At 41.9% G+C, this 21744-nt stretch overlaps 1 protein-coding gene across 2 annotated transcripts in view; it reads left to right on the forward strand.

Moving 5' to 3' along the window:
• The window catches only part of IL17RD (interleukin 17 receptor D), a 95900-nt gene extending 76534 nt beyond the window's left edge, over window positions 1–19366 (forward strand). For both annotated transcript variants that reach the window (XM_038739853.1, XM_038739854.1), the window contains 10 exons: window positions 3520–3638; window positions 4415–4535; window positions 5154–5198; window positions 5296–5447; window positions 10707–10772; window positions 11445–11499; window positions 12108–12218; window positions 13066–13250; window positions 16619–17561; window positions 18357–19366. In XM_038739853.1, the coding sequence (XP_038595781.1) occupies window positions 3520–3638; window positions 4415–4535; window positions 5154–5198; window positions 5296–5447; window positions 10707–10772; window positions 11445–11499; window positions 12108–12218; window positions 13066–13250; window positions 16619–17561; window positions 18357–18472 (1913 nt within the window). In that variant the 3' untranslated portion in view covers window positions 18473–19366. The remainder of the gene's footprint in view (window positions 1–3519; window positions 3639–4414; window positions 4536–5153; window positions 5199–5295; window positions 5448–10706; window positions 10773–11444; window positions 11500–12107; window positions 12219–13065; window positions 13251–16618; window positions 17562–18356) is intronic.
• Window positions 19367–21744: the final 2378 nt, after the last annotated feature.

The raw sequence follows: 21744 nt of genomic DNA on the forward strand, positions 1-21744 counted from the left end.
AGGGATTGCATTTACTTACACAATTGTAACTCTTCCAAACACCTTGTACAGTGCTCAGCACAGAGTCAGTACTCAATATTACTACAACTGATTTGGCAGAGAGAGGGAGTAGGAGTGAATTGACTGACCTGAAGGTTGTGGCTCTATAGGAACTTCACTGGACCACTCCAGAGTAATTTGTTTTTTGTAACATCCAGCAAGTTGTGTTTTTAATTTTCACTCCTTAATGAGGCCCTCCAGCAATTTTTACACCCAAATTATATGCTTCTTAGTAATGACACTTTTTTCTATTTCATTCCATGAATCAAACACAAAAACCAGAGAAATGAGTGTAAACACACAGGGTAGGGTGGGAAAACTCCAACCTTGGTGCTGCTACTGCACCACCACCACCAAAAAGCAGCTCGGCTCAGAGCTAACGCCGTTGTGTCTGTTGCAAAAATAATACACTGATGATGCAAGGTGGAAAATTAAATCTCAATGTATTTTGGGAACGTCAAAGAACACCCTAGGTTTTTTGGTGCCATACTGGCACCACACTCAGTCTCTGGGAGACTCACGATTAAGACCAAACTTAAAGTCTATACATAATAATTGTATTTATTGAACACGTCCTGTGTGCAGGGCACTGTACTAAGCATGGGAGAGAACAACGTAGCAGAGTCGGTAGACACATTCCCTGCCTACAATGATCCTACAGCCTAGAGGACTGTCAACTACACATTGGTCTTACAGTCACATTTGCCCACACTGATGAACAACGAGTATAGCCATTTTCAAACCTTGTACTGTTAAGTTAAAAATGAAGAAAACCTCCGCAGAACTCCATTATCTGGAATATCCAATTAGGCAACGTCACCCATTGCCCAAGGATGCCAGAAACAAAGCTATTGCTATATGAGGTTCAAGATGATTACCCTTGTCTCCACCAGAGTACATATATTGCACTACCCCCTTCTCCTCAACACGCTATCCAACCTTGGCTTCACAGACTCCGACCTCTCCTGGTTCTCCTCTTATCTCTCTGGTCATTCATTCTCAGTCTCTTTTGCAGGCTCCTCCTCCGCATCCCATCCCCTTACTGTGGGGGTTCCTTAAGGTTCAGTTCTTGGTCCCCTTCTGTTCTCGATCTACACTCCCTTGGTGACCTCATTCGCTCCCACGGCTTCAACTATTATCTCTACGCAGATGACACCCAAATCTACATCTCTGCCCCTGCTCTCTCCTCTTCCCTCCAGGCTCGCATCTCCTCCTGCCTTCAGGACATCTCCATCTGGATGTCTACCCGCCACCTAAAACTCAACATGTCCAAGACTGAATTCCTTGTCTTCCCTCCCAAACCCTGCCCTCTCCCTGACTTTCCCATCACTGTTGACGGACTACCATCCTTCCCGTCTCACAGGCCCGCAATCTTAGTGTCATCCTCAACTCTGCTCTCTCGTTCACCCCTCACATCCAAGCCGTCACCAAAACCTGCCGGTCTCAGCTCCACAACATTGCCAAGATCTGCCCTTTCCTCTCCATCCAAACCGCTACCCTGCTCGTTCAAGCTCTCATCCTATCCTGTCTGGACTACTGTATCAGCCTCCTCTCTGATCTCCCATCCTCTTGTCTCTCCCCACTTCAATCCATACTTCATGCCACTGCCCGGATTGTCTTTGTCCAGAAACGCTCTGGACATGTTACTCTCCTCCTCAAAAATCTCCAGTGGCTACCAATCAACCTACGCATCAGGCAGAAACTCCTCACCCTCGGCTTCAAGGCTCTCCATCACCTCGCCCCCTCCTACCTCACCTCGCTTCTTTCCTTCTACAGCCCAGCCCGCACCCTCCGCTCCTCTGCTGCTAATCTCCTCACTGTGCCTCGTTCTCACCTGTCCTGCCATTGACCCCCAGCCCACGTCATCCCCCTGGCCTGGAATGCCCTCCCTCCCAACATCCGCCAAGCTAGCTCTCTTCCTCCCTTCAAGGCCCTACTGAGAGCTCACCTCCTCCGGGAGGCCTTCCCAGACTGAGCCCCCTCCTTCCTCTCCCCCTCCCTCCCCTCTCCATCCCCGCCGCCTTACCTCCTTCCCTTCCCCACAGCACCTGTATATATGTTTGTACATATTTATTACTCTATTCATTTAGTTTACTTGTACATATCTATTCTATTTATTTTATTTTGTTAATATGTTTGGTTTTGTTCTCTGTCTCCCCCTTCTAGACTGTGAGCCCACTGTTGGGTAGGGACCGTCTCTATATGTTGCCAACTTGTACTTCTCAAGCACTTAGTACAGTGCTCTGCACACAGTAAGCGCTCAATAAATACGATTGATTGATTAATCAGTGAAATAGCTTGAGAACCACAAAATGCATTGGAGAGGAAAGACAGTTCCCCCAGGATTTGCCCACCCCTTTAATTGCATTCATTGTAATTGCTTTTGCTCTGTCAGACATGCACAAATGCATACGCATGCGTGCACACACACACACACACACACACACACACACACACACACTGCTTAAAATGATTTGATTCCCAATATTAAGAGTGTGCAAAAAATAGAGCACTGGTTTAAAGTGAATTTGGTATCCTACAGTGGCTGATTAGCCAGAATCCAAACTCTGTAAATACAAAGCCTGGGGCTCACTCCTGTAATGAGCAGAGGTGAATTCCTTTGAAAGAATCAAGACAAAAATGCAGTGAAAGAAGGGTGCTGGGGCATGGAGCAGCAGAGGGTCACTTCTTGTAGCCCGAGAAAAGGTGCTTCTGGACTTTGAGGAAGGATTGTTCCAGGCCCTTCACTGTTTCTTAAGTAGCTGCCATACTCACTACCATCACCCTAGTAGTGCCACTGAATGTACACAAAATACGCTGGGTTAGTTCATTGTGTTTGCTTTTTAAGTGAAAACTTGTTGAAAAGGAATTTCACGTTTAGCTATATAGGGGATTCGGTGGCTGAATGCATCTGGGTTTGTTGGACATGCATTTTCATTCCGAGATTGGTGGTTACTAAGCATTTTAGTGACCTCATTAGAGCAGATCAAGCTAATATATTAGCCCTAGTACACTACTTTGATCAATTTTCCATTAATACAATTTGCAATAATTTCATCAGATTGGTAGATGCTGTCCCACAAATGCTTTCCCCATTGATTCTTCCTTTCCACAGTGAATTTTAAGAGTTGGTTACTGAAAATCTAGGAAATTCTTAAAAGCAATATCAGATTGAATCTCACAGTCCAATAATCATAGCAGCACTAACTAACATAATCTATGGTTTTCAAATGGAATTGCTTTTTTTGTTTAGCTTCCAAGAAGCTATATAAATGGTTTTAATTTTAATATTCTCATAATGAACTCTTTCATCCCATCGAAGTCAACAGCCGAAGTCTTCAGACACAGGATTGAACCTCGTTACCCATTATGCAAGTTGGGGTGCTCACCAAATCAGTTCATATGCAATCTGAGTTGGAAACAAGAAAAATGAGTTTAGAAATGATTAGTTTTGCTCTTCAAGTGTTCTGTTTTCCCTAGGCATTGAATTCTTAAAAGGATTTCGAGTAGTACTGGAAGAACTGAAGTCAGAGGGAAGACAGTGCCAACAAATGATTCTCAAAGACCCAAAACAGCTCAACAGTAGTTTCAAAAGAACTGTAAGTAATGTCCTGTTGAAAACATGTCACTGTTCCTGAATGGCCTGTTGAAAGGTGTATAGGAAATTAGAGATGGAAAAGGACTATGCGAGTTCATCCTCACATGTCATGATTGGAAAAGCAATTGCAGCAACATTATCAGCTTCCTCCACACTCCTGAAGAAGCACTTCAACGCCTCTATGTAGTAAAAACAATTCTCTGTAACTGGAGAATCACGTGCCAGTGATTCTTCAAAATATGTGCTTATTTGTACTTCCCAACAGATTCTTTGAAGTACAATGTTGCTAAGGAAAAAATATTTTTGCAAAATAATGGTATGGCGTTGTTGGTGTCAGTTTTCAGGCACACCCAGTTGTCCTACACAACGTGAGGATTGCCTCCTTACGAAATTTTGTGTTAAGGAAAAGGAAACCCGCACACCTGTTGCACATGCACACAAGCAGTTTCATCTAATAATGTGGCACGCCGAGCTAAAATAGGCTCAAATGATTTGGAAGAAAGTTCTCTACTTCCTTAATCAACTTGCTGGCCAAACTATATGCTGAAAACATGTATTTTGACAGAGTGAGGGGATTAAGAAATAGGCTTGGTATGTGAAACCCAAGTGACATGGAGAAGAGATGTGGTTCCTGCTCCCTCTGCTCTCACCTAGGCACAGAGGTGAGCTCGTTGAGACCATTTTGGTAAATCATCTTCATTAGGAAGAATGAGTTGTCAGGGGAAGAGTGATAACAGCAGGTCTCCAGGGTGTATCTCTCTTCTTTTTTCCTTTTAGGGAATTGAATCTCAGCCCTTTTTGAACATGAAATTTGAAACAGATTATTTCATAAAGATTGTCCCATTTCCTTCCATTAAAAATGAAAGTAATTACCACCCTTACTTCTTCAGAACTCGGCGTGAGTATGGCCTCGGTTATCTATTATTTTCTCCTTTCCTGCTCCACTCAGTGCACTTATTTTCCTTGATTGCAGTTGTTGATGATGACTCACTTTCAGGATGCAAATTCACATTTAGACCAAGAATCCATGGGAAATGTGTGCAGTGATCTCCATTCAGGGAGCCCAAGAAAAGGGCTCCTTTTTGTACAGAAAATAACTTCTGGGATTAAAACTTAAAAAAAATAAACTAACATCTACAAATGACATTCCTGTTGTTATAAAGATATTAATGATAAAGGCAGTTTTATTCAGATGTTTAGAAAACTCAGTGGATTTAAATTCAGTAATTACTTTATAGGAATAAGGAAATCTGGGAACAGAGTATGCAACCCTTTTCTCCCAAGTAATATAGCATTTATACACCTTGACTGAAGACACGAAGAGTGCTTTTGTTAGGACAAGGAGGTAAATTAGTTGTGTAAAAGATTTTCAAATAATTCAAGCATATGGAGTCACTACCTGAATTTTGTATGTGTAAACCAAGGGTGCTATTGAAATAATACATGCATATGGCTCTCTGTATGATGTGGAAGTCAACCATTTATAATTGTCTTTTTACTGTATTTTATTTAATAGCATGTGAGCTGTTGTTGCAACCAGACAACCTGGCCTGTAAACCTTGTAAGTAGAATAGAAAAATGCTCTCTAGAAATGCTGTAGCAATTTCCATTGTTGCTGCTGTTGAAGTGTGTTAACCATAGGTATTCCCTCTCAATAGTCTGGAAACCGAAGCACCTGAATGTCACCCAGCAAGGCTTGAACATGAAAGTGTCTTTTGACCACGCACCCCAAAGCTTTGGGTTTCGCTGTTATTACCTTAACTATAAGCTTAAACATGAAGGGCCTTTCAAGCGAAAAACCTGCAGACAGGTACGTTCCTTACTTGAATGAAAGTATACCACGAATGCTTAAAATTCAAACCAAACAAAATTTAAAGTAGTCTTGGTTTGTCTTTGAAAATCGCCATTCCAGAAAATCCTCACTAAATATGTAGGTGGAACAAGGGTACCAGCATACACTGTGCTTAAGGTGTACTATGTGGTAGTTAGTTGTTTTGGAAGGAGCATTAACGCTTTCAAATTACTAAAGGACAGTTCAGTGCATTGTAGCTGAGCAGTTCAATGTATGCAACAGTGCACTAAATAGGCTTCTAATGTTCTGTATAAATTTATGCTCCTCCCAAAGTGCCTAACTCAAGACATTCTCTATAAGGATGTCTTTATGAGATTGCAATCTCCCTATGTCAAAAACGGTACTTGCCATCTTCATCATCATCAATCGTATTTATTGAGCGCTTACTGTGTGCAGAGCACTCTACTAAGCCTTGGGAAGTACAAGTTGGCAACATATAGAGACAGTCCCTACCCAACAGTGGGCTCACAGTCTGTCATCTTCCCTAATGACAGCACCACCATCCTCCCTGTTTCAGAAATCCACAACTTTGGCATTATCTTTTATTTCTCACTCTTTCATCTTGGTTGCTATGTCCTATCAGATGGCTATTGCCCTGGTCCAGATGCTAACTATATCCTGGCTTGACTACTATTTCACTCAATCGGTTGTATTTATTGAGTGCTCAATGTGTGCAGAGTACTGTACTAAGCTCTTGGGAGAGTACAATATAACATTTGATAGACACGTTTTCTGCCCACAGCAAGCTTACAGTCTAGAGGGAAAATGGTATTTGTTAAGCACTTACTATGTACCATGCACTGTGCTAAGCACTGGTGTAGATACAAGATAATAAGCTTTGTTCATTCAGTTGTATTTATTGAGCTCTTACTGTGTTCAGACCACTGTACTAAGTGCTTGGGAGAGTACAATTTAACAATAAACAGACACATTTCCTGCCCATAAAGTTGGACACAGTCCATGTCCCGCATGGGGCTCACAGTCTTAATCCCCATTTTACAGATGAAGTAACTGAAGCACAGAAAAATGAAGTGACTTGCCCAAGGCCACAGAGCAGACAAGTGGCCAAGCCGGGACTAGAACCAAGGTCCTTCTGACTCCCAGGCCTGTGCTCTTTCCCCTAGCCTTTCTTCCTGGTTTTTCTGCTTCCAACCTCTCCAGTCTCTACTTCACTCTGCTATTTGGATCAGCTTTCTAATAGTCGTTTTGCCCACGTCTCTCCATTCATTCATTCATTCATTCAATCAATCAATCAATCGTATTTATTAAGCACTTACTGTGTGCAGAGCACGCCACTCCTCAAGGCCTTCCAATGGTTATCCGTTTACCTTTGCTAAATAAAAGCTCCTGACCACTGCCTTTAAGGCACTCCATCAACGCTCTCCATCTAATTGCTCAAGTCTGTTCTACGATAGCCCAGCTCACACTTTCAGTTCCTTTAAATCACACCTCACTGTTCCTCGTTCTCAACTTTACTTCCAACTTCTAGCTCACACCCTTCCTCCTTCCTGCAACTCTCTCCCTTTTCAAATCTTCCAGGCCACAGTTTTCCCCATCTTCTGAAGTCTCACCTCTTCCAGGAGGCTTTGGCTGATTAATATTTCTCCTTAGTTCTCATCCGTCCTGTTTTTGTACCACCATAGCATACTTCCATACATATTGATTTACATAAGCAATTTACATATAGGAGAAATGGAGTTTATCCAACTGTAAATTATTTTATGTCAATCTTTTTCTGTTATATTGGAAGCCCCTTGTGAACAAGAATTATGTTTTCTGTCTCCACTGTGCTCTCACAGTGATAATAATTGTGGTATTGGTTAAGCGCTTACTATGTGTCAAGCACTGTAACAATAATAATACCAAGCGCTGGGGTAGATACAAGGCAATCAGGTCCCATATGAGGCTCACAGCAGGAGGGAGGACAGGTATTGAATCCCCCATTTTGCAGATGAGGGAACTGAGGCACAGAGAAGTTGTGACTTACCCAAGGTCACACAGCAGAACTCAGATCCTCTGATTCCCAGGCCTGTGCTTTTTCCACTAGGCCATGCTGCTTCTAATAAGTGCTTAGTACTGTATTCTGCACACAATAAGTGCTCTATAAATACTATTGTTTAATACATTTAGACATTAGAATAAATTAGGCTCAATAGTTGGTTGCATGGGCATTGGCCATGTTTCTTTATATGGGGAACCATTTTCTTGTGGGGGGGTTTTCCTCTGGGATTTGTAAATAAATATTCTTAGAGATAAAAATTAAGCTGATAATGGATATTTTGTCTAGTCTTCTATTAACTCGGGATTATTCAGTAGTTTCTTTGGTCTCAAAAGTTTATGAAGAGGACTAAGCAGAGGACATAACTGGTTACAAAGACTTTTAGTGCTCACTAAAATTGAGTAACTTGTACATTTTTTTTCTGTCTTTAAGACATATCTACTTGGATGTTCAACCATCACCTCAAACTTAACATACCCAAAACAGAACTCCTTATCTTCCCACCCAAACCCTGTCCTCCCCATGACATTATCACTGTAGACAGCACCACCATCTTTCCTGTCTCACAAGCCCATAACCTTGGCATTGTCCTTGACTCCTCTCTCTCATTCAACCCACATATCCAATCTATCAATAAATCCATCCTTTGCTCTCCATCTGAACAGCTACCACGTTAATCCAAGCACTTATCCTATCCCACCTTGTTTACTGTATCTGTCTCCTTGCTGATCTCCCTGTCTTCTGTCTCTCCCCACTCCAGTCTATATTTCACTCTGCTGCCCAGATCGTTTTTCTAAAAATCCATTCACTCCATGTTTCCCCCACTCCTCAAGAACCACCAGTGGCTGCCTAACAACCTCCACATCAAAAAAACTCCTTACCATCAACTATAAAGCACTCAATCTCCTTGCCCCCTCCTACCTCACCTTCCTACTCTCCTACTACAACCCAGCCTGCACATTTCACTCTCTAATGCCAATATACTCACTGTACCTCGATCTTGTCTATCTTGTTGTTCCCTCTCCCATGTCCTGCCTCTGGCCTGGAACTCCCTCCCTTTTCATATCTGAGAGACAATTACTCTCCCCTACTTCAAAGCCTTATTGAAGGCACATCTCCTCCAAGAGGCCTTCCCTTACTAAGCCTTCATTTCCTCTTTTCACGCCTTTTTGCATCCGACTTGCTCCCTTTATTCATTTATTCATTCAATTGCATTTACTGAGTGCTTACTGTGTGCCGAGCACTGTACTAAGTGCTTAGGAGACTACAGTATAACAATAAACCGACACATTCCCTGCCCACAACAAGCTTACAGTCTAGAGGGGAAGACAGACATTAAGATAAATAATTACAGCTAGTTACCACCCCAGCCCCATAGAACTTATGTACATATGCAAAATTTATTTATTTATATTATCAACACCAAGCACCTAGTATAGTGCCCTGCATATGGTAAACACTCAATAAATACAAATGATTGATTGAAATAGGCAATAGATAATAGATGATTGAAGTGTACCACTTTTGGTAGATCTTCCCCAGAACCTTGTGGATAGTTCTGGGCTGGTGGTTTATTCACTCATTCAGTCATATTTATTGAGAGCTTACTGTGTGCGGAGCACTCTACTAAGAGCTTGGGAGAGTACATTACAACAATAAACAGTTATATTCCCTGCCTGCAATGAGCTTATAGTCTAGAAAGGGGGAAACAGACATCAATACAAATAAAATTACAGATATGTACATAAGTGCTGTGGGGCGGGGGGTGGGGGGTGGAGAGTAAAGGGAGCAAGTCGGTGATGCAGAAGGGAGTGGGAGATGAAAAGTGGGGCTTAGTTTGGGAAGACCTCTTGGAGGAGATGTGCCTACAGTAAGGCTTTGAAGAAGGGGAGTGTAATTATCTGTCGGATTTGAGGAGGGAGAGCATTCCAGGCCAGAGACAGGACATGGGCTAGGGGTCAGCAGCAAGACAGGTGAGATCGAGGCACAGTGAGAAAGTGAGCTCTAGAAGAGCGAAGTGTGCAGGCTGGGTTGTAGGAGAGAAGCGAGGAGAGGTAGAAGGGGGCAAGGTGATAGAGTGCTTTTAAAGTCAATGGTCAGGAGTTTGATGCAGAGGTGGATGGGCAACCCCTGAAGTTTTTTGAAGAGTGTGGTGATGTGTCCTCTACATTTTTGTAGAAAAATTATCTGGGAAGCAGGGAGAAGTATGGACTGGAGTGGGGAGAGACAAGAAGCTGGGAGGTCAGCAAGGAAGCTTATGCATTAATCCAGGAGGGATAGGATGAGTGATTGTATTAACGTGGTAGCAGTTCGGATGGAGAGGAAAGGGTGGATTTTAGCAGTGTTGTGAAGGTGGTACTTACAGGGTTTAGTGACGGATTGAATACGTGGGTTGAATGACAGAGAGGAGTCAAGGATAATGCCAAGGTTATGGGCTTGTGAGACAGGAAGGATGGTGGTGCCATCTACAGTAATGGGAAAGTCAGGGGGAGGACAGGGTTCAGGTGGGAAGATCAGGAGCTCCGTTTTGGACAAGTTAAGTTTGAGGTGATGGGAGGACATCCAAGTAGATATGTCGTGAAGGTAGAAGTAAAAGTGAGACTGGAACGAGGGAGGGAGATAAGGCCTGGAGATGTAGATTTGGGTATCATCTGCATAGAGGTTGTAGTTGAAGCCATGGGAGCTAATGAGTTCTCCAAGGAAATAGGTGTAGATGGAGAATAGAAGGGGACCCAGAACTGAACCTTGAGGGACCCTCACAGAGGGTGGGAAGCAGATGAGGAGCCAGTGAAAGAGACTGAGAATGAGCAGCCAGAGAGATGATGAGAACCAGGAGGGACAGAGTCAGTGAAGCCAAGGTTGGTTAACACTTCCAGGAGAAGGGGTTGGTTCACAGTGACAGCTGAGAGGTCGAGGCAGATTAGGATGCAGTAGAGGCCGTTGGATTTGGCGAGAAGGAAATCACTGGTGTCTTTTGAGAGGGCAGTTTCTGTGGAGTGAAGGAGACAGAAGCCAGATTGGAGGGGGGTCAAGGAGAGAATTGGAGGAGAGGAATTTGAGACAGTGGGTGTAGACAACTCGCTCAAGGAGTTTGGAGAGGAATGATAGGAGGGAGATGGGGAGATAACTGGTTGTTAATATTCAGTAATATGAAAGTATTTGGATTGACTTTCTGAAATAGTTTTGTGTATTTTCTTTATTTGTGTTTTATTTTGTAGGAGCATAACACAGAGATAACTAGCTGCCTTCTTCAAAATGTCTCTCCAGGGGAATATATCATTGAGGTATGACTTTTTTTTAACAATTGCCATTAGTGAGGAAGTTTTAAATTCAATTTTTCTGCCCTGTACTAAGTGCTTGGGAGAGTACAATATAATAGAGTTGGTAGAAGTTGTTAAACCCAATTTTTCTGCCCTGTAGCCTTTGGAAATTCAGGGACAGTAGTCAGGCCTTCAGTGCATGCAGTTTTCTGGCTCAAAGTGAATCAAAGTTTGAACTACTATAGCAGAAGCACATATCAGTGTCCTAAGGGTGTTCACTCTGGACTTGTAAATGAGTACAATAAACTAGCCAACAATTTGTTTTGTTTTAACTAGCTGTCTCTCTTCCACAGATAGAAAAATTAATGAAGTCAATATTGTCAGGGGACTTGGGTTCTAATTCCAGCTCCTCCACGGGCTCTCTGTGTGATCTTGGGAAAGTCACTTCACTTCTCTGTGCCTGTTACCTCATCTGTTACTTGGGGATTCTATACCTGTTCTCCCTCCTACTTAGACTGTGAGCCCTGTGTGGGATGGGGACAGTTTCTGACCTGGTTATCTTGCATTTTCCGTAGTGCTTAGAACAGTGCTTAGGACATTAAGCACTTAGAAAATATCATAATAATAATCATCATAATTACTGATGTAGTTATGGGTAGTTTTTCATAACAGGGTTTTATCTTCTCTCCTTTCAAGCTGGTGGATGACACAAACATGACCAGGAAGATGATGCATTATGTCCTAAAGCCAGGTAATAATTTTTTTTAATCTGAAATCCTTCCTCTGGCCCCTGGAAGGTCAGGTCTCTGATATTTTCCACGTGTCCCAGGGTTTTATCTGTGCTACTCCCAAAAGAAGTCTTTCAGATCTGATTTCCTTTTTTTTTTTTTTATCTGTGCCTGGAAAGGGATTCCTGCTAAAGTACATTATTGGTCATTCAGTAAGTAGAGCAAGAGACTGTGAGTATTGCAAACCCTAAATTCTTTGGATTAAATAAGTACTTCAATGTGGCTTGGTAATTTATTTAAATTGTGTGTTGGAAATCCATCCTTCCTAGCACAAAGCCAGGGAGACAAAGCCAGCTGTTGAAATGTGGCTGCTCGTGAATTTTCTTGGGAAACAAAGTGTTGAGAGTGTCATCATAATTTCTTCTAAGGCTTAGCCCACTACTCTGGGTCCCTGAAGGAAGGGAAATGAAAGGTCTTCACATCCAGAAGTAGTTATTGTCTTAAATTCCTGCATGTATTATTGCAGTCTTTCTGAAAATGAGCTCTACCTCATGTTTCCAAGGGTGCAGTGAAAGAAAGATTGGAGAATCCAGAACCTGCTACACTACTCATTTTCTTTTGTATTTCACAGTGCATTCACCATGGGCTGGACCAATAAGAGCCATTGCGATAACAGTACCGCTTGTCATCATATCGGCATTTGCTACGCTCTTCACAGTGATGTGTCGTAAAAAGCAACAAGGTATCTCTTTGTGCAGTTTTCTTGAATAAAGTGTGCTTACGGTAGCAAATGTGGAAAAAGAGAGGATGCTGATTTCACTCAATCGAGTTTATTGAGCGCTTACATTGTGCAGAGCACTGTACTAAGTGCTTGGGAGAGTACAGTCTGAGTTGGTAGACACTTTCCCTGCCCACAAGAAGCTTACAGCCTATAGAGGGAGACAGACACTAAATAAATATAAATAATATTTGGAGAGGCTCTTTCTTAGGAAGCCAAGAGCCCCGCAAATGCCTTAGAACAAAGTCAATCTCGATTGTGCTTCCAGGTGCCGGGCATCAGACAGTATCATTATCCGCTGAGGTGGAAAAGTAATAGAAAGTATAGACATTTAAAGCTATAACCACTTGTGAGGGATGATGGAAACAAATCAATCAATCAGTGGTATTTGAGTGCTTACTGTGTGCAGAGCACTATACTAAGCGCTTGAGACAGTGCAAAGAGAAACAAAGGTCCAAAACCCACTAACTTTTATTCGGAAGCCAAATGAACGCTCTTTTTAGTACACACGATGATGTATGTTACTGTTTCCAAGCTCCCTCTGCTGGCCAGTTGGTTCTCTGCAGCCCTTCTCCGCTAACACCAAACACAGTGAGAATCTCCTGCCATTCTCTGCTCACACGTTAATAATCCAGCTCTTAGCAGTGAACCAACAACTAATTATCAAGGCAGAGAAGTCCCTTAAGTTGGGAAATACAGTAGTTTGCCCTTGCTTGATAGATTGCTGGGAATATGTGTTGGGTTAGAATCCTAAGGATAAAGTGGAAAATATTGCTGTTGGGTATCAACCCTATCTTCTTTTTCAATTTAGAAAATATATATTCACATTTAGATGAGGAGAGTCCAGAGTCCTCCACGTACACTGCAGCACTCCACGGAGAAAGACTTCGACCTCGTCCCAAAGTGTTCGTCTGTTACTCCAGTAAAGACTGTCAGAAGCACATTAATGTTATCCAGTGCTTTGCCTATTTCCTTCAAGATTTCTGTGGCTGTGAGGTAAGGGGGGAGTAGGGCATGTATTCATTCTCCACCTCACTCTTCCCCTTTCAACTTTTGCCCCCAAAATTGCTAGTGGCAAATGAACCCTTTAAGATGTGGATTGTTCTAGGAAAGTTTGCGCTTGTTAGGCAATCCAATTTTAAATGGCTGTTGACTTCGAGGTTCTGGTTTATCCTGGGATAAAGCAGTGCTGTGGGATCCTTTCCTAGAGGAAAGTTTTCTGCAGGTATTTAAAAATGGGCGCACTCAGTTGCTCTGATCCTTTTTCCATAAGTAGCGGCTGCTTCTGTGGGGTAGTATGTGAAAAGGCCATGTGGTTTTGGCCTCTGTGTAGCATTGACAGTAAGCAGCTTGGCCTAGCGGAAAGAGCCTGGGCCTGGGAGACCAAGGATCTGGGTTCTAATGCTGACTCCACCACTTTGTCTGCTGAGTGACCTTGGGCAAGTCACTTAACTTCTCTGTGCCCACCATCTCATCTATAAAATGGGAATTTAAGACCGTGAGCCCCATGTGGGACATGGACGGTCTGTGTCCAACCTTGTATCTACCCCAGCATTTAGTACAGTGTCTGACACATAACTAAGTGCTTAACATGTACCATTAAAAAAAAAATTGTCAGTGGGTGATGACAGAGCCTCCCGTCATATGTGATGGACAAGCTTCGGTCCAATCAAGAAGATTTCGGGACTGAGAACCTCCACAATGGAATTGTAGCGCTAGTAAGCCACATGGCTCCACTTGCACCCTCTCATCCCTATCAGTCACACACCCCCAGGGCAGTGGGAATGAGCAAGTAGGTATTTGGGATGGAACATGTTGGGAAGTGGAGTCAAAAATTTAACATGCAAGAACCAATGATAGCCAAAGTGATACCAGCCAGGTACAGGCACTGTGAATTGATATCAGCCAATTATAGTGTTTATGTAAGCGTAGACTGGCAGGGACTGCCAGTTTTTGTGTATAGGTCTTTCAACCACCCCCACAGATCTGACCGTTGTTTACTGTCAGTAGCACCGTCTTTAAACCTGGAGGACAGCTGTGTGCGTTTGTATCACAGAACACTGTAGGACCAGAGACAGCCTAGACAGAAGGAAAGAAATAGAATGGCACATTTTTTTCTTCGTTTGAATTTAGAAAGTGTATTTTTCAGTTGAGTGATTTTTGTCCAGTTTATTTTTTACTCTTGAAAGTGTTTCTTCCAAGTTCCCTCATGTTGATAGTGATGATGGAGCCTCCCTTAGAAAGCAATAGATAAGCCTCTGCCCTGTCATGAAGACCTCGTTTGAAGGGATTGATTAACTGCATCATATTATTATATTATCTATCACAATATCTTATATTATAAATTAATTATTCATGCTAATGTCCATCTCCCCCCTAGACTGTAAGCTCATTATGGGCAGGGAACATGCCTGCTAATTCTGTTGTATTGTACTCTCCCAAGCACTTAGCAGAGTGCTCTGCACATAGTAAGCACTCAATAAAAATGATTGATTATAGTGATGATAGCTTCTGTCATGCGCCCTGTGCACCTAAGAATTTTACATGCAGAATCCATTTGGGGCCAAAGTGACCACAGCAGAGTGCTGATTCTATTCTGCCTCATCATAAACCCTCACATCCACTTTACAGCATGTCAAGAAGATGAGGCTTCTGCTTCTAAAATGCTCACATCCATCATTTCAATATATTTCCTGTTTTAGTTCCTGTCACTGTTTTTGACAAAGGTGTTCACTGGACACTGTGCCCGTCCGGCTCTCCCATTCCCTTTTTTATTATAGTAGTCTGCCCCCTGGTGTATGTAAGCCGTTTATGCACTCTCCTGTCGTCTTTCTTGGAGTTACCCCTTTCTGTGCAGAGTCTCTGCCGTGTTTTTGTTTGTTGTTTTTTTAAAAAATAAAAGAATTTTAGGCAGCCTATAAATTAAAAGCTTCCAAGATGAGACACATTAAAGGGAGAGAGATTTTCAGTTAATCATTCTTCTAGAAGCCCAAGTCGTGATCCTACTAGAGTGACCGAACCTTACACTTCTCCTTAAACATTGATTGTAATTGAAGCCTATTCAGAATTCAGGGATTGATTTCTCTTAGAAGGCTTTTTGTCCAATCACTTTGCCCCCAGTGTTAAACACTTTATTCACAATCTATTGGGTTTTTTTTTTCTTTCACTGAGTATGGCAGCATTAATACATTGTATTATGGTATGGTTTATGCAGCCTCCTGATTTACTTTCCCTCTCCCCCTTACATTACCTAAGGCCTGCATGGTGCTGATGATGAAGTACTTTTTCATAGCATATTATGCCTTCAACATCTGGGGAATCGAATAGTTTTGGAGTGCTTATAGTATGCAGAGTAATGTGCTAAGCTGAAAGTGGAGTTGGATGAGGGTGTTTGCAATTGAAGGGTTTAGTAGCATTTTATTGTGGGCAAAGTGATTGCCATGCTTTTGGTTTTTTTCTCCACCCTCCTTCCCTAAAAAGATCATAGCTGCAAGCATTCTGATTATGAAAAGACTCTTTTAGCCATTTCCTACTTCATCACCATATACACTCAACCACAGAGGTTCTTTGTTTCACAGAAAGCCCATGTCGGAAGTAACAAAATGATTTAACTACCGTACATGCTTAGTTTTGAGGCAGTTGAAAGTAGATTTTAGATTTCTTTGGGAAGTGTAATGCACTGTTCATCTCTCCACCCCCCACCAAACCCCACCACACTCCACCCTTTCTCAGTGGTCAAGAAAATGGTCCATCATTGTTTCCAGTTAATAGCCACCACTGAACAACTGTTCAGATCTTTTCAACTCTGTTCTCCACAACCCTCACATAAATTTCTTGCAACTCTTCCAGAGATCCAGACTCAAAGATTGAGAAACATTGTCCTAAGCTATCATTCATAGTCTACTTAGGAACTTGAGTGATTACCCTGTACCAAACTACTACAGACATTGCACCCTCTTTGGCAACAATTCTCCAATGGGCAGCCATGCTTAATTGTGACCATAGACCCTTCCTCTGAGAATATCAGGGCTAGAGCCCATAACAATAAGCAGAGAATCGAGGAAGACAATGTTGGATGTCAAATCCACTTGTCATTTTTCAAAGTCTGTTTGGTTCTTGAACAACATTTTGGGACTTGGGGAACATGATCCACTTGATTCTTCTAAAGCCAGTTATGTTTTTTTCTTAGTGGCCTAAACTACTTCCTCCTCAAGTTCCTGTTAATCAGTTAATGTAGTTGGTGGTACAGTAGTTCTGTACTCTGTTCAAGATGTCCATCTTACTTCATCTGCAGCTCCTAATAAAGTGTGGATACTCGATAAATGTTAAATCATTGTAAACCAAGATCCCGTTTGCTCTTCCAGGTGGCACTGGATTTGTGGGAAGACCTCAAGATCTGTAGAGAGGGACAGAAAGAGTGGGTGACTCAAAAAATCAAAGATTCCCAGTTCATCATTGTCGTGTGTTCAAAAGGAATGAAGTACTTTGTGGAGAAGAAGAACAGTAAGCATAGGGGAGGAAACCGAGATATGGGGCAAAATGAACTCTTTCTGGTGGCCATGTCCACCATAGTGGAGAAACTCCGTCAGGCCAAGCAGAGTTCACACGAGCTCTATAAGTTCATTGCTGTCTACTTTGATTACTCCTGTGAGGGAGATATTCCCGGAGTCCTGGATATGAGTGCCAAATACAAACTCATGGATCACCTTCCTCAGCTTTACTCTCACTTACATTCGCGAGACCTTGGCCTTCAGGATTCAGAGCTGTCTGCTGTCAACATCAGTAAGAGGAACTACTTTCGGAGCAAATCTGGACGATCTCTTTATGTTGCCATTTGCAACATGCATCAGTTCATCGATCTGGAACCCGATTGGTTTGAGAAACAATTCATTCATTTCCCTCCTCCTCCTCCTCCACTCAATTACCATGAGCCCATTATGGAGAAGTTTGACTCTGGCTTGGTGTTGAATGATGTCATTGGAAAACAGATGTTGGAGGGTGATTTCTTCCTGAAACCCAATGCAGCCTGTCTTGGGGCAGTCAATTTAGACTCTCATTTGATCATCCAGCATTTAAGTCTGGAAGAAGACACAGTGTCTCGGGATGTTCGCGAAGGCAGCTCTGTTCGCCACCCACTGTTGCATGCTGTAAAAGCCATCAACCCCCCTGATATGCCTCGAGATTCGGGGATCTATGACTCTTCTGTCCCATCATCCGAACTGTCTCTAACACTCATGGAAGGACTTTTAACGGACCAGATAGAAATATCCTCCATTGCAGGGAGTGTCTCTTCCTCTTCAGGCTTGGGTAAGATGCAGGAGGTTAACATTGTGTTTTAGGTAGTACCTAACACATTCAGTGCAATTCCTGTCCCTACCCTGGAGGCATTATCAGTTCTGCTGATGAATCCTAGCCCGTGGTGTGAAACAATGTATTAGGTTACTTACTAAATAGCATCCTCCTGAGCTCTTTTCATCAACCTCAGTTCAAAATGGGTTGACACAAACCAATCTAGTACCCTTGAGAGACATTTTATTCTCTCATTGGGTCCACACTAGGGTATCTTAATTCCCTTTTGGGCAGTCACATTACATAGTGAATTACTTTATCTGCATTGTAGCAGGAATAAACCCAAATCACATGTAGGAACATTTGCTAGGCTAAACAATCTATAAATAATCAGTTTTTCCTACTGATGGAGAATCATTTCAGATCCCATTAAGGACACAACCTTGGATAGATTAAACCTAGGAGGACATTATTCTGCTCACAGATGACCTTTCCTCAGCAGTTTCCCTTTCATAAATCACAAACCTAAAATTTTCTGTGTGGGAAACCACATTGCAAGAATTTACCTCCTCTTAGACCATTTTTTTTTGTTGTTTTTTTGACAAAGACCAAACTAAATGAGAGTTCTGTCTCTATGTGAAATCATTTTCTAAAAAGGTTTGGGGAAAATCCTTAAAGGCCTTCAGAGATTGGAGGAATATTGCATCCAGCTAAACTCCATCAAAATTCTGCTGTTGCTCAGTTCAGAGAGTTAACTGCTAAATAGATGCAACAAAATCATTCCTCGTGCCCTTTTTTCTTTTCTTTTCATAGGCGAGGAAGAAACGTCTGTTCTTGCTGCCACCAAATTCGTCATCTCTGATGTGTGTAAAGCAGAACTGAATTGCCAAATCTACACTGATGAACTCCAGGCAATTGCACCTTTATAACCCAATGGAAGATTCTAATGCATTGCCACTTTAGCAACAATGTTTGTCTTAACCACCACATCATCCCCGTATCTGAAATCTATTCACTGGATGTTGTGTTTTTGACCAGTAGATTCTCCTCCTTCCCCTCTCCTCCTACCACCCACCTTGTTCTCATGATAAAATCTTCACAATTCTCTGCAAACCTTTTACAGAAGAATGCAAAGAGGGGATACATATAGATTCTGAAAACATTTTTTTCCATGTTCTATCACCTGTCTTGTACTGTGTTCACACATCCCTGCATTTTTGAACTTTTAAAACAATATTTTGAAAAACCTCTTAACATGTGGGCATAGAAACAGAGAGAGGCCAACTACCAACTGTCCATTTGGAATTGGCATCTCAAAAATCTCATATCGGTGTCTCTCCTCCCCCCTCTCTCCCTCCCGCCCCCCTTCCTAGTAAAATATTTAATTGAGCAGCCACATTTAATAAATAAGCAGATGCAGATTTACTGTTTTGAGAATTTTAATTTAGTTGCGATAAATGATCATATGTCATAGCAAACAGGAAAGCCCTTTGTCCTGAGATATTTAGATTGGAATGGAAAACAGTAGGAAATATCTCAGGAATCAGATTTCTGCTGCTAGTCTATGATCCAATTGAACTTACTAATAAACGAAAGGTCAGGTGTACACACCAGTACATATACCTTTCACTTTTTTTTGGAAAGCAATTGGTTACTTGGGGGATTGTGTTTTATATCTAGTTAATAAGGGGCCAATCCCTAAATTGTCCCTTGTCTCTCCTTTCCCTCCCCACCCGCCTCTGCATTCATTCCACTAAATGTTTTTTGTTGGGTTTTTTTAATTAGCTGTTGGACTCTAGCATAGGGAATGTATTCATGCTCTTATCTTGGTGCTGCATGTTTCTCTTTCCCATCTGACCATAAGTTAACAAAGTGTCCAGGTGTGCTAATTATAGTTGTGTTTCCTAGATGTTGGTGTCACTGGAGTTTATTTAAAGAAAAAAAAGCAAAGTGAAGTTGTTTCTTGTATTAGTGATTAGTGATGGTATATTAGAGCTGTGGCTTATTGCCTGGTAATAAGGATGAATTTTTTGCAAACTACACAAGCATGATGGCCAATTTATCTGTAGTACAATCTCTCCTCTGAGGAAAAAACAGTGCAGAGTGTACGTTAAGCCATTTCTACAGATAAAATGGGCTTTTAAGAACAGGACAAGAAAATGGCTAATCAACCATCTGAATAGTTTTCTAAAGAAGAAAACATGTCTGTAAAAACTGAAGTTGCAAAATGTAACATCCCCATCCCCTATCTTAAATAGTTGCAATATTGGATTCGCTGTCATTTTCTGGTCCCTATGTAGTAATAAATAGGAGACCACTCTAGGAGGAAAGTTGCTATAAATAACCCCTTTTCAGATGTTTTCAGTCCTGGAAATGCTTTTCAAGTTCTTCTTGAGTGACATTTCTGGCTCTCCTCCTGAATCCAATGAAGCTGGTGTACAGTGAGTGACATGCTCATTTTTATCTGACCTCAGAGCATAAATGCTTGCCTCCTTGTTCTTGAATACTATTGTTCAGTGGTGCCAAATCTTCATTTTTAGGGTAAAAAGGGAAGCAGAACTTTTAGGATAGCAAGTGAGGTTAGGATGGTTTTTTTTGGGGGGGGGGGGGGGGTAGGGGGAGGACACAGTAATTTCTGACCTGATTTCAGTCAGCCTCACATAGAAACATTACTTGGGTTTTGTCTGAGACCTGGGATGAGTGAGGCTTGGTTGTTAAACCCTAAAGCTAATGGATGCACAAACTCTGGCTTTGCCTCTACGGCTGGAAACCCATGGATGCTAAGGCCCCCATCACTCATGGAGTCACCATCTATGCCACTGTTAATGTAACATTTCCCCACTAACAACTGGGACTGCTGCCTCTGCTACTCTACGTCAGCATCTATGGCAACGTTGAAAAATGGAGCTGGAAAACCAACCCAACTCTTCCCACCAGGAAAAGAGTTTGAGGCTTTTGCTGAAAGTAGCCATCCAAATGCCATCTGATGCAAATTGGTCAGCTCAAGGCTTTATAGTAGCAGCTGGTAGCTTCATGTTTCAGCAAAGTACTTATCTGTTTGTGTGCATCAGAGATGTGATAGGCCAACCGGCAGCTGTTTGGCAGTTTAGAGTGGAGGGTGAGGGGATGTCAGATAGGAATCATCAGATCTGTAACATGGAAAATTTGATGTTAAATTGTGAAGTAGAAACCCCTCGTAAGGGAATTATTGAAGTCATTCAGTGGGTGTTGGGCAAGAGTCTGATGTGTCCTAAGTCCTTGGCTTCGACACAAGTCAGAATGTTGTATACAAAGATAATTTTGAAAAGGGGATTCAAAAGACAAGTCCAGGTAGCCTCAGAAGCTAGCTATGGCTATAAGTTTATTCATCCAAATTCAGTATTGCACCTTGGGTAAAATAATTTGAATTTGTGATCCAATTAATGATACTGAGATTTTTACACTTGTAGGTAGGTAAAGATGTGTTTAAACTGTCCTGAATCCTTTATGAAGCTAATATATAATTTTTCATTAGTATAATTTGATCTTGAGATTCTCCTTTATAAACTCAAATCAGCAGCAGGTGAACATTTAGCATTGCCAAACAGGCAGATTGCTGCCAGAGCCAAAACTCGTAGAATGTGCTAATGTGTACTTTTGAACACAATTGTCCCTCCCTTTCTCTTAAACTAGTGTTTTAGTTGTATCTCCCTGTTAAATAGTCCTATGGTACTCCTTAAAAGATCAAGACCCATGCCAGTTCCGTTTCTTTCTTGAAATTGCCTCTGCTTCTGGGTGGCAAAATAGTTCTCTGCTTTTGAGGCCAAAACTGCAGACTTCTAGGAAAGTTACTTAAAACTTTTAGTACTGTGGTGCCATTTAGAAAATAAGGGGACTTGTGTATAATAGCTCTAGCTTTCTAGACTGTCATCACTATCTTTTCTGGAATATTTCTGTTTTTTCCACAATTATTCATTCATTCAATCATAGTTATTGAGCGCTTACCATGTGCAGAGCACTGTACTAAGTGCTTGGAAAGTACAAGCTTTAATTATCAGGAGTTTTGAGATGATTCTGAATGAGTAGTGAAATAACAACTCCTTTCAGGATTATGATGCCAGTCTCGCAGCAGTTAGAAGGGCTACCTTAGATTAATTTGCTGATTCATAAAACTGAATCTGACCAAGGTAGTCATTTCACCACCAAACTGCCACAACACTTA

This window comes from Tachyglossus aculeatus, chromosome X1 (assembly GCF_015852505.1).
Source record: "Tachyglossus aculeatus isolate mTacAcu1 chromosome X1, mTacAcu1.pri, whole genome shotgun sequence".
In the NCBI taxonomy this organism is placed as follows: domain Eukaryota; kingdom Metazoa; phylum Chordata; class Mammalia; order Monotremata; family Tachyglossidae; genus Tachyglossus; species Tachyglossus aculeatus.